General features: G+C 44.2%; 1 protein-coding gene across 1 annotated transcript in view; it reads right to left on the bottom strand.

Annotated features, from left to right (window-relative positions):
* Positions 1–10942: 10942 nt before the first annotated feature.
* Gsr (glutathione-disulfide reductase) overlaps positions 10943–12227 on the bottom strand; it is a 42008-nt gene continuing 40723 nt past the window's right edge. The window contains exon 13 of the mRNA XM_059244650.1: positions 10943–11251. Within this exon, the coding sequence (XP_059100633.1) occupies positions 11102–11251 (150 nt within the window). The 3' untranslated portion in view covers positions 10943–11101. The remainder of the gene's footprint in view (positions 11252–12227) is intronic.

Genomic DNA, 12227 nt, shown 5'->3' with positions numbered 1-12227 from the left:
AAAATGTAGGGGTGGTTGTCTATGCCTTACCCTGAAGCACTGCCCCTAGTGAAGCAGCAAGTAACTGCTAGGTATCCCCCCCAACCCCCAACAGGGACCCGTTAAAACCTGGGATGATGTATGTGCTTGCTCTCTTCGATACCTTGTGGTCTTGGATGCTGGTGCAGATCAGGGCAGAGCTCTCCAGAGAACAGGGCTGGACCGTGCCTCAATCCTTATTTCCTGTATTGTGAATTTCCTGTATTGTGAGTTAACCCCTCGATAAATTCCTATAATCATTAAGCTATTTCTGTGGATTGGTAGCAATTTAATCTTATTAATATGATTCTCTACTGATGCAATTTATAATATGGTTTTTGCTTTTTCAAGATCAGTGGGGATGGGAGGAGGCTATGTGCTTGCCTGGCATGCAGGAAGCCCTCAGGGTGATCTCTCCAGCACCACATAAAACCAGGCATGGTGTGGCCTGCAAATCCCAGGACTTTGGAGGTAAAGGCGTAGGGATCAGGATTTCAAGGTCCTGGGTTGCACAGTGAGTTCAGGGCTAGCCTGAGCTAGCCTCTTTTTGAGACTGCCTCTTTTTATTTGTTTATTTATTTATTTTAAACAGTAAAATATTTTCTCTGTAGAAAATAGCATAAATGATAACATTTCCCAATAAGCCCTTTTAGCCAAATGATAGCTGAATTATACATATAAATATTGATTAGATTCTGGGATACAGAAGAGACCTAACTTGATCTGTTCAGAGAGCTATGTTTTACTTAAGTTGTGTGAGATTCCTATTCATCTTCCCCTTCACTGTTTGATTTGTGGCAGACATTTTTCTACAGGCTAATCCATAATCTTAAAAAGATTTTAGGGGCTGGAGAGATGGCTCAGAGGTTAAGAACACTGGCTGTTCTTCCAGAGGTCCTGAGTTCAATTCCCAGCACTCACATGGTGGCTCACAACCATCTGTAATGAGATCTGGCTCCCCCTTCTGGCATGCAGGGATACATGCAAACAGAACACTGTATACATAATAAGTAAATAAATCTTATTAAAAAAAAAAAACAACAAACTTTAGCTTCCCCTCCTGAAAGTACAGCCCGCATTTTCTATCATCAGTTTGATACAGTACAAATTCTTACCCTAATAGTGAAATGTTTCACTGAAGCTTGCCCAGTGATTGAGTAAAACCAAAAACTTATAAGACACAGTCATCCTAGGGACCCCCTGCTAGGTAGCCTCCCTGGATCTGTGGGTTGCAGTCTGATTGTCCTTTGCTATATATCTAGTATCTATCCACTTATGAGTGAGTACATACCTTGTTTGTCCTTCTGGGTCTGGGTTACTTCACTCAGGATGATATTTTCTAGTTTCATCCATTTGCCTGCAAATTTCATGCTGTCATGGAAAAAAAAAAAAAAAGCCAGCAGCAAAAAGAAAGGAACAAAAAAAACCCCATCCTACTGAGCTATCAAGATGTCTCAGCAAGTAAAGGTGCTTGCCACCATATCTGACAACCCAAGTTGATTTTCAGGACTCACATAGTGGAAGGAAAGAATCAACTTCAAGGTGCTCTCTTACCACTCTCAAACACTTGCACGTGCACACACAAATATATGTAACAAAAAAATTTTAAAGAACTCTCTCTTACCATGATGATGAGAAACTCAATAAAGAAATAGCGCTGTAATGGCTATTCCTGGTTCTCAACTTGACTACCTCTGGATTAACTAGAACCCCAAAGTGGAGAACACACCTGTCAGGGATTTTTGTTTAATTTGAAGATCTACTTCTAATCTGGATCTTTGAAGTAGGAAGACACACCTTTAATCTAGATCTTTAGAGCTAGGGAAACCCACCTGTATTCTGGGCCATGCCTTCTGCTAGAGGCCTATATAAGGGCATGGAAGAAGGGAGCTTTTGCTCTTTGCCTGCTTGCTCTTGCCTCTCTAGCAAGTCTGTTCCTTTACTGGTATTAAAGCCTACCTCTTTGGCATTCCAGCATATACTGAGCGGAGACATCCAGCCTCATTGACTAGACAACTCCTGGGTTCTTGGACTTTCTGTCAGCCATTGTTGGATTAGCTGGACCACAGCCTGTAAGTCATTCTAATAAATCCCCTTTCTATGTATATAGAGAGATTCATTCTATAAATTCTGTTACTTTAGCAAACACTGACTAATACAAATTGCTTTCTAAATGATCCCTAAAAGACAAAGTCTCCCAGAAACTTATTCAACAGTATGTATCTCGATTACTCAGCACAGACCATGCTCCCTAAATATTAGTTAAACAATAAATATACATGTCTAGAGTATTGCCTTTATAAATAAGGAGAAGTACCTGGGCAGTGGTGGTGTACATCTTTAATCCCTGCACTTGGGAGGCAGTGACAGATGGATCTCTGAGTTGGAAGCCAGCCTGAATCTACAGATCTAGTTCCAGGACAGGTAGAGCTACACAAGAAACCATGTCTCAAAACTCCTCCCCTGCCCCCCCAAATATATATATGGAGAACTTTACTGTCTTGGGATTCACCTGTCTCCAGTGAATATTTTTATTTTAAAAGTAATCATGAAACATGCATTATGTCTAAGCTTGAGAAAGAATAAAGAAATACCAGCATGATTAAGAATCACAATGTCTAAAAGGTCCAGAGCAAATGGCAGCCAAGACTTCTGGAAATTCAATGAAAATACTTCAGAATGGGGCTGGAGAGATGGCTCAGAGGTTAAGAGCACTGACTGCTCTTCCAGAGGTCCTGAGTTCAATTCCCAGCAACCACATGGTGGCTCACAACCATCTGTAATGAGATCTGGTGCCCTCTTCTGGCCTACAGGCATACATGCAAGCAGAACACTGTATAACATAATAAATAATTCTTAAAAAAAGAAGAAAAGGAAACACTTGGGAAGGGCATCAGAAAGCCTGATTTGACTGTGAGGAGGAGTTCACTCTCAGGAGAGGTCAGGTTTATAGGGCAATCAAGGTACCAGAGACAGAGAGGCAGCATCTAGGAAACTGGCCTATCCGACCACAAAGGGTGGTGACTGGCTCCAGGAGCTGCTCTTCCAGTTTGACTGGAAAGTGGAGTGTGTGAAAAGGAAGGGAAGGCTGGGAGGGTAGGTTGTAGCTAGTCCTCACGTTTGGGGTTATACATCAGAGGAACCAGGCATCTACCTTAAGATTCATATGATGTTAAAAGGGACAAATACATCCTTACCCCCTAATTTTGAATTAAACAGATCACCCCCATCCAAATGAAAAACAGATTTTAAAATATTCAGCATTAGGGCTGAGAGTGTAGCTCACTGGTAGTATGTGTTTGATATACTCAAATCTTTTTTGTTTTTTCATCTCCTAAATCTATAAATAAATAAAACTATTCCTTCAGTTACCATCTTTGTGCCCAGAACACTTATTCCCACCCTACTCCTTTGCTACTGGAGCTATCCCCTCAGTAAAAACATGCTTGTTTTTTTTTTCTTTTCATCTTTAATACTTCCTTATACACTTCCTGGCAGTTCCATTGTTACTATTAGAGCTAAGATGTCATAGGTACACAATGTTTTGTTGTTGTTGTGTGTAGTATGTATATGAGTTTATGTGTATGTATATGTGTGTCCAAGGGAAAACCAAAAATAAGTAGTGGTAGAAAGGAGAAATCTGGGAGGAAAGAGAAAGAGCAAGAGAAAAGAAAGAAGAGGACATCTGGGGCCAGCTACCTAGCTAGCCACAGAGTAAGAGTGAAAGTAAGATATACAGAAGTAAGAGAACAGGAAAAGCCCAGAGGCAAAAGGTAGATGGAATAATTTAAGTTAAGAAAAGCTGTCAAGAAACAAGCCAAGCTAACGCCGGGCATTTATAATTAAGAATAAACCTGTATGTGCAATCTATTTGGGAGCTGGGTGGCTCTATTTGGGAGCTGGGTGGTGGGCCCTCCCAAAAGAGTAAAAACAAACAGCAACATGTAGAGGCTTGAAGTTGGCATCACGTGTCTTCCTCCACCTTATATTTACTGAGGCACGGTCTCTCACTGAACCTGGACCTTGCCAATTCTGGCTAGTCTAGCTAGCCAAGTTTGCCCCAGAGAGTCTGTCTCTGCTACCAGAGTGCCAGGATCACAGTCATGTATCATGCCTACCCTATTTTTATTTTTATGGTACCAGGACTCCAGTCCATGACTTTATGCATACCAGACATGTGCTCTACCTCTTAACTATTATATCCCAACCCCTGCTCCACTTTCACATGGGACCCAAGGATCTGAACTCTGGTCTTCATCCTGCATGACAAATGTTTTATCAACTTAGCTGTCTCCTCAGTCCAATACATATTAAAGTTTGAAAAGTTTTTTTTTTTTTCTGTTTTTTTCGAGACAGTGTTTCTCCGTGTAGCTATGTGCCTTTCCTGGAACTCACTCTGTAGCCCAGGCTGGCCTCGAACTCACAGAGATCCACCTGACTCTGCCTCCCAAGTGCTGGGATTAAAGGCGTGCACCACCACCGCTGCCGCCGCCGCTGCCACCCCCTCCCCAACTCCCCCCCACCCCGCGAAAAGGTTTTATTTTTTTTATGTGTGTTTTACCTGAATGTATGTGTGCCCAGTGCCTTTGGAGGTAAGATGAGGTTATTGGATCCCCTGGTACTAGTGTTAGAGAAGGTTGTGAGCTACCTTATGGGGGCTGGGGAATTTAAACTGGGTCCTCTGGAGGAACAGCCAGTGCTCTTAACCCCTGAGCCAGCTCTCCAACCTCCCCCAAACATACTTCTGAACAGATGAATGATTTTAAGTTGTCATTTCTTGCTCATCACAGAATGTCTTCCCAATCATCCTCATCTTGCCTTTTCTCCCTACCAATCTAATATTGGCATCTCAAGTCACCAATAAACAAGGAAATCTGAAAATGACCTGACATATATAAATCCTATTGTTTTCCTACTGTACATAAACATCTCATAAAACACTCAGGATCTCAGGATGACAGGCCAATTAGCAGCAATTACTTGCCAAAGGCAAGTGGCTGTGGCTTCTGTAATGGGATTCTGTAGTCAGCAATTAATGAGGGTAGCCAAATCAAGGTGTTCAATGGGTAGAATAGACAGCCCAGTCTATAAATCTCACATTCTCTGTGTAAGTGGAAAATTCTAGACTGAGGGAAGAAAGCCTAGCTTGAATCACAAAACAGAGATGTAGGGCCTCAGCTCTGGGGTTGACCCACTTTACAAACCCAGAAACCCCTGAATAACAGACAGGCCACTTTCAACTTCCTCACATTGTTACTCCCTGCCCCCATTTTTCCTTAAAGAGAATTCTCATTTACTTGCTGGGAAAAGGAGAAAGATCCCAGAAACACGAGTTCTAAACAGACACTAATGTCAAGGAACACAAAATCTCACTGTGGAGCACCAAAATCAGGGACTTCTGGAGGTCAGGTGACTGATACAACTTTAGCTCAGGGTCATCTCACACCTGGTCCTCATGGGTCTCTGAACCCATCCCACAGATCAGAGAATAGACACATTTAGCAGCAGGCAGACTTTCCAAACTGGTGATGGTGGGAAAACCCATCTGTCTCTATCTTGTCAAATGTAAACCCAAAGCAATACTGCATAGGTAAACCCCACCATGCCCCCATGCCGAAGACAGATTGATCCTGGGAGAATGATAGTGGTTGTCATAGTCCTAACCATGTGGTAACTCCAGTTGCAACTCTTTTTACCAGATATGAGGGAGGCTAGCATTGGGAATAGTTTAGCAATCTGGGACTCCTGTTGGTTTGGGCTATACACACACTCCTCTTTTAATAATGCACTTGGAAACCTGAGTCCCTTACCTGCATGTACTATACATGCATTTTTCTCTGAACAATGCACCCAGCCACCTGTTAGCAAGCTAGGGCCCCATGTGTATGAAGTCCCTAACAGTGAGAGGAATAAGTATCTCCTCCCCTTAATAACCATTAAACTTGAACAGATTCTACTAGATCATACTCTACCACTTAAAGAAAGTAGGAAGGCTAACCTGCTGAACTGGTTTTAGATGCATGTATAATAAGGCAAACTGTGTCCTCAAAGTGAACCTTCAGGGAAAATCCCATTTGCCAAATATGCCTGTGCATAGATGAGTGTGTACACGATCATATCAGATGCAATATGGGAGGGGACATGTACAGTAGAGAAATGGTTATGTAATGTAATGTCAAGCAAAATAGAGAACTACTCAGTCTATGCCCCTAGTAACCAGACTCCTCTTGAATCCCATAAAAGCAAGCTCCAAACAATAATGGGGTCATTTAAATACCTTTATTCATGTGGCCTGCTGTCAATCTTGACTATATTACTTTCTAACTTGTACTATCATTTCACTGTAGTGATACATTGTATACTCTAATAAACTTGCCTGGGGATTGGAGGACAGAGCCAGCCACTAGATTATACACAGAGGCTCGACTGTCTCTTAATCCTATTATTCCGTCTGGGTCTCTGAGTTCAACTCCACACTGGAAACAGTGCCAGGCAGTGGTGGCACACACCTTTAATCCCAGGAAGTGACATGGCTGGGTGGAGAAGGTATATAAGGTGTGAGAAAACAGGAACTAAAGCAGTTCAGCTGGAAAACAGGAACTAAAGCAGTTCAGCTGAGATCCTTTTGGGTGAGGACTCAGAGGCTTTCAGTCCGAGGAAACAGGATTGGCTGAGGAGTTGGCAAGGAGAGGTTGGCTGTGGCTTGTTCTGCTTCTCTTATCTTTTGGCTTTCACCCCAATATCTGGCTCTGGTGTTTTTTATAAGACCATATAAGATTTGAACATTTCACTTTATTTTTTTTGTTTGTTTTTCAAATCAGGGTTTCTCTGTTCAGTCCTTGCTGTCCTGGAACTCACTTTGTAGACCAGGCTGGCCTTGAACTCAAGAGATCCACATGGCTCTGCCTCCCAAGTGCTGGGATTAAAGGTGTGCGCCACCACCACCCAGCCCACTTTAATTTTTTTTTAAAGGAGGCTAGAGATATGGCTCAGGAGTTAATAGCATTTGCTGCTTCTCCAGAGGACCCAAGTTTCTGTCCTAACACCCATATCAGGCAGCTCACAACTGTCTGCAACTCTGGCTCCAGGGAGTCCAACACCTTTGGTTTCTGTGGTGGTTTTGAATAGGAATGACCCCCCCCCCCCATAGGCTCCTATGTTCAAATGCTTAGTCATTAGGGAGTGGTGCTACTTGAGATTAGGAGGTGTGGCCTTGTTGGAGGAAATGTGTCACAGGGGGTGGGCTTTGGGGTTTCAAATGCTCAAGCCAGGCCCAGTGTCTCTCTCTTCTTCCTACTGCCCGTGGATCTAGATGTAGATCTCTCAGCTCCTTCCCCTGCACCATGTCTGCCTGCACACTGCCATGCTTCCCGCCATGATGAAAATGGACTAACCCTCTGAAACTGTAAGCAAGACCCAATTAAATGCTTTCCCTTCTAAGAGCTGCATGTTCATGTTGTCTCTTCACAGCGGCAGAATACTGAGACCTGGGATGCACCTGACGGCCTGGCAAAGGTTTTTTGTCCATGTTACCAATAAGGGCCACTAAAAGCAGTTTGCTTTCAGCTGGCCAGGCCAGCAATACCCCTTTGCTGACTCGTCTCAGAGATGTACTCCCCAGCCTGTTAAAATTTGATTCACAGCAAACTGGACTGGTTTTCCCTTCCTCAAGAGACCACACTGGTCCAGTCATTTGACAATACACTGACTGGACCAAGTAAACATGAGTTCTGTTGTGTGAACTTTCCCTGGGAAGAGGTAAACAAATGTTTACCTACCCAGACAGGGTGTCATAGCAGATCAAAGCTACAGTCCTCTAACCAAGGCCAATAGCCAAACGATGAGCTGGAGATCCTTAAGGGTTCACGGGTAAGCCCCAAAGAGCCGCCCCACTGAGAAGGCTCACATTATCACAGATGAAGACTTCCCATAGCTGTACAGATGGAGTCCCTCTCTTCACTTAACCTTCTGCACTCTATATACTCTATTGGTCTAGCTCCTTCTGAGACAAGATTATCTTCAGCTGGGTCAGAACTACATTCAGCTGTCAGGTAAATGTAGGTTAGAGGGGCTGAGGTCTCTGATGAGGGATGAGACTCTCCACTCCTACTTTCTACAAGGAGATGCACACAGGCCTCCCATCCTGAGTGTCTCTTGCAATGAGTCCCGTCTACTCTGATGAAAATGGTCATAGTTGTTATGCTCAAAGGACATCATTCTTCAAGTATCAACAATGGTACTGCTAAGATATTTACCAGCCAGGGAGCAGAAAAATCAATCCAACAAAATCCAGTAGCCTACTAACCTCAGCAAAGTGTTAGGGGCCTACTAGTGTAGGTTACGTGGCGAACACCTTTTTAGGTGAGCAATTAAACTGTCGAATTTGGTCCTTCTGCAACCAAGAAAGAGGCACAGCATCCAGCAGGCTTTGGAGCTAACATGTTCGCTTGGACAGGTGACTCCGGCCCACTGTCCAGGTGCCCTGAAAACCTGCTAGTTTTGAGAGGCACGAAGAACAAGAGGGTTTTATGCAGGCACAGGCTGCCATGCAAGATGCTTTGTGCCTTGGTCACATGGGGCCAAAAGATCGTAAAGGGGCAGGGACAAAAGCTGTTTGGAGCCCTGTCTAGCTGAACCACATTGCAAGCTTCTGTTTCAGGCTAAGTTTTTTTTTTTTTTTTTTTTTTTTGGTTTTTCGAGACAGGGTTTCTCTGTGTAGCTTTGCGCCTTTCCTGGGACTCACTTGGTAGCCCAGGTTGGCCTCAAACTCAGAGATCCGCCTGCCTCTGCCTCCCGAGTGCTGGGATTAAAGGTGTGAGCCACCACCGCCCGGCCAGGCTAAGTTTTGAGGTCCTTTGTTACACAGCAATGCAGCACTCCGGCCCTTGCTCCAGCTCTAACCTTCTGTTCCTAAGTCATAGGAACATCTACCTAACACTGTGTAATCCGAAAGGCAATGTCCCATTTGGGTGATAGTTCCAATCTGTGCCTGATGTCCCAATTATTTTTTTTTGAGATTTATTTATTATGTATACAGTATTCTCTATCTGCACACCAGAAGAGGGTAACAGATCTCATTACAGATGGTTGTGAGCCACCATGTGGTTGCTGGGAATTGAACTCAGCTCCTCTGGAAGAGCAGTCAGTGCTCTTAACCGCTGAGCCATCTCTCCAGCCCCTGATGTCCCAATTATTAACAGCACCCCCTTTACTCATCAAGGTGTTCCTGTTGGTCAACAAGCCACATAGCTGCTGTGAGCTTCATAGCCCTGTTATTGGTCTAGCAATGGTTTCTCACATGCAGAGTATAGTGATATATGCCTATAGTCACAACATTTGGGGGGCTGAGACAGGAGGATCGCAACTGTGGGGTCACCTTGGGCAACAAGGCACGACTACGTAGGAGAAAAACAGCAAAGTTTTCTTTTTTCCAGACTAGAAGGTTGCTCAGAAGTGAATACCCTGGCTTTCCTTCATTCCCACCACAAATATATAACCTTGTTACTAACGCAGTTATTTTACTTGGTTGGCATTGGGTCTACCCAGAAGTCAGTGCCACAACTGGCTACGGCCACTCAGAAAGTCATCCAGGAAGCTTAATGAAAGAATTCAGCAGCACTGTATTGCTTGTGGAAACTACGGACAAGGAGAAATTTGTTCACCCAGCTGCTAAAGACGACATCAATAGGGTTATGAAAACTTCTCATGTAGCCCAGGCTGGCCTTTACCTCTCCAGGGTGCACCACCATACCTGGTCTAAGTGATTTTTTTCAGGTTGCTCTTCCAATGACATCTACCTGCTGAGGCTGTCTTTTATACCCTCCCTGGCACTTTACAAAGTTTTGTTAATTTTTGAAAAGATTGATTTATTTTATGTGTGGAAGGGTTTGGCCTGTGTGTATGTCTGCACACCACGTGTGTAGTGTCTGCAAAGGGCGGAAGAGGGGATCAAATCCCCTGGAACTGGAGATGTGGATGGCTGTGAGCCACCGTGTAGGTGCTGGGAATCAAACCGAGTCCTCCACAAGAGCGACAAGTGCTGAGCTGTCCTGTCCCCCCCCCCCCCCCCGACACTTTAGAGAGCCTTCTTCCCCAACAGGTGTTGGTGTCTCTTCTCCCAATTTGAAAGTTCTCAGAAAATAAACCGATAGCAATTAAGTTCATAATAAATTTTATAAGACAACGCAGCGGTTTTCAAATTCTTGGAACAGTTCTCATTTAAAAAAAAGTAAAATGACAAAAACACAGAACTATTGAAATGATTGACTGAACCATGAATGCTCAGAAGGCAGGCCTCCTGGGGTGGCTCAGCCTACCCCTCCTGAAGGCACAATCATCTCCAGAATCTGCTCACAGATTTAACAGCCTCAGCTCTCCTAACTTCAATGCACTTCATTTCATAAAAAAAAAAAAAAAAAAAAAAAAAAAAAAAAAAAAAAACACAAACCATTTTAAATCGTTTAAAACAGAGCAAATAAAAGGAAATTAGGTCACATCCTCAGAGCAGCTTTGCAATACACAGAACAAAAACAGCAGGTTCAGCGACACACACATTCTGTACACCTGCTGCATATGGATAGATGGAGACTTACCATCATCTAAAACTAACGAGCTAGGCCAGGAACGGCCATGCGTTCCTATAATTCCAATGCTCATGAGGCTATGGCTGGAGGATCTTAAGTGTGAGGCCACCCTGGGCTGTATAGAGAGACACTGTCAAAAAAAAAAAAAAAAAAAAAAAAAAAAAAAAAAGCCAGCTATATTCAGGTGCATTAACTTCACTGTACTTCATATACGTTTATACTTGGAATGAGGTTGAAGCCGGAAAAACAGAACTACCACAGGGCTGTTAATAAGGAATTAAAAATATTAATTACCGTGAAATATTATCACATGAAAACCAACCCCAGATTAACCAATTTCTGATTAGATAAATAAGTTCTTTTTTTTTTTTTTTCACTATCAGAAGATCCTGATTAAAATAAAGAAAATATATAAAGCTGGAGCAGGAAGTAAACTTGATACATCGGTTCATCTCAGAGGTCTACTGGTCCATCTGCCACCCAGACAAGTCCCTGGGCTCTCAGCGGAGTGTGACCAGCTCTTCTGAAGAGGTAGGGTGAATGGCAACCGTGTTGTCAAAGTCGGCCTTGGTGGCCCCCATTTTCACCGCCACAGCGAAGCCCTGGAGCATTTCATCACACCCAATTCCCTGCATGTGGATCCCAACCACCTGTGAGAACACAGAAATCAGGGATGTCAGCTTTTTATTAGTTACATACCATGGGAGAAATATGACAGCGCAGTGGTAGAACAGTTGGCTGGAAATGCGTTCTGCCTCCAGCAGCAGCAGCAGCAGCAGCAATAAAACCACTCTAAGATTCTAATCCTACCTCTAATCCAAAGTCAGTGTAAGTGATCCCATGAGGCCCTGTGCACGGCTCTGCTACAGTGCCCCCTCCAGAGCACACTCCTGTCCCGTGCACTTCTCTTTGAACGTGACGTCTCTCTGGATGATGAACTTAGGGTCTTGTTGTACAGCCTAGGCTGGCTTCCTGAGCACTGAGATCATGGTCTACACCACTACGCCTGGCTTTCTTCTCTGCTTCTAAGAGCTAAGGCCATTAATCAGATAGTTACATACCTGTGCCTTCCCATTCATTAACCAGACAGCTACAGACCTGTGCCTTCCCATTCATTAACCAGACAGCTACAGACCCGTGTCTTCCTGACGCAGTTCATTCTGTCCCTTGCTTTCTAAGCACGAGTAGTTCTGTCAAGGGTCTACGCCAGTCACAAGATTATGTACTTTGGGAGGGCCTATACAAGTACAGTTCAATCCCTGTTTCTGTTGCAAGAGCAGCAGGAACTCCTCAACTTCAGTCATGAAGGAACCTGGGAGCCCAGAGGCCAGAGTGAGACCCTGGGAAAACAGGAAGAGATGAGCAGGGGCTGACCCAACGGACGTGGCGATCCTGGGCCACTGAGGACCGTTCCAGGCTGTGAGCTGTGTCTTGTTGCCACAAACCCCTCTCCTCCTCTGCTGGTCTGAGGTGTCGCAGAGACTATGTCTTGTGGCCTTTGGGGTTGAAGGCCATCAAATCACATACACGGGAGCTGGAGAGATGGCCCAGCGGTTAAGAGCACTGGCTGTTCTTCCAGAAGACCCGGGTTCAATTCCCAGCACCCACATGGCAGCTCACAACCGT

Source organism: Peromyscus eremicus, chromosome 17 (assembly GCF_949786415.1).
Source record: "Peromyscus eremicus chromosome 17, PerEre_H2_v1, whole genome shotgun sequence".
In the NCBI taxonomy this organism is placed as follows: Eukaryota; Metazoa; Chordata; class Mammalia; order Rodentia; family Cricetidae; genus Peromyscus; species Peromyscus eremicus.
Note: the sequence above shows the minus strand (reverse complement) of the source record. Positions and strands in the feature narration are given on the sequence as shown.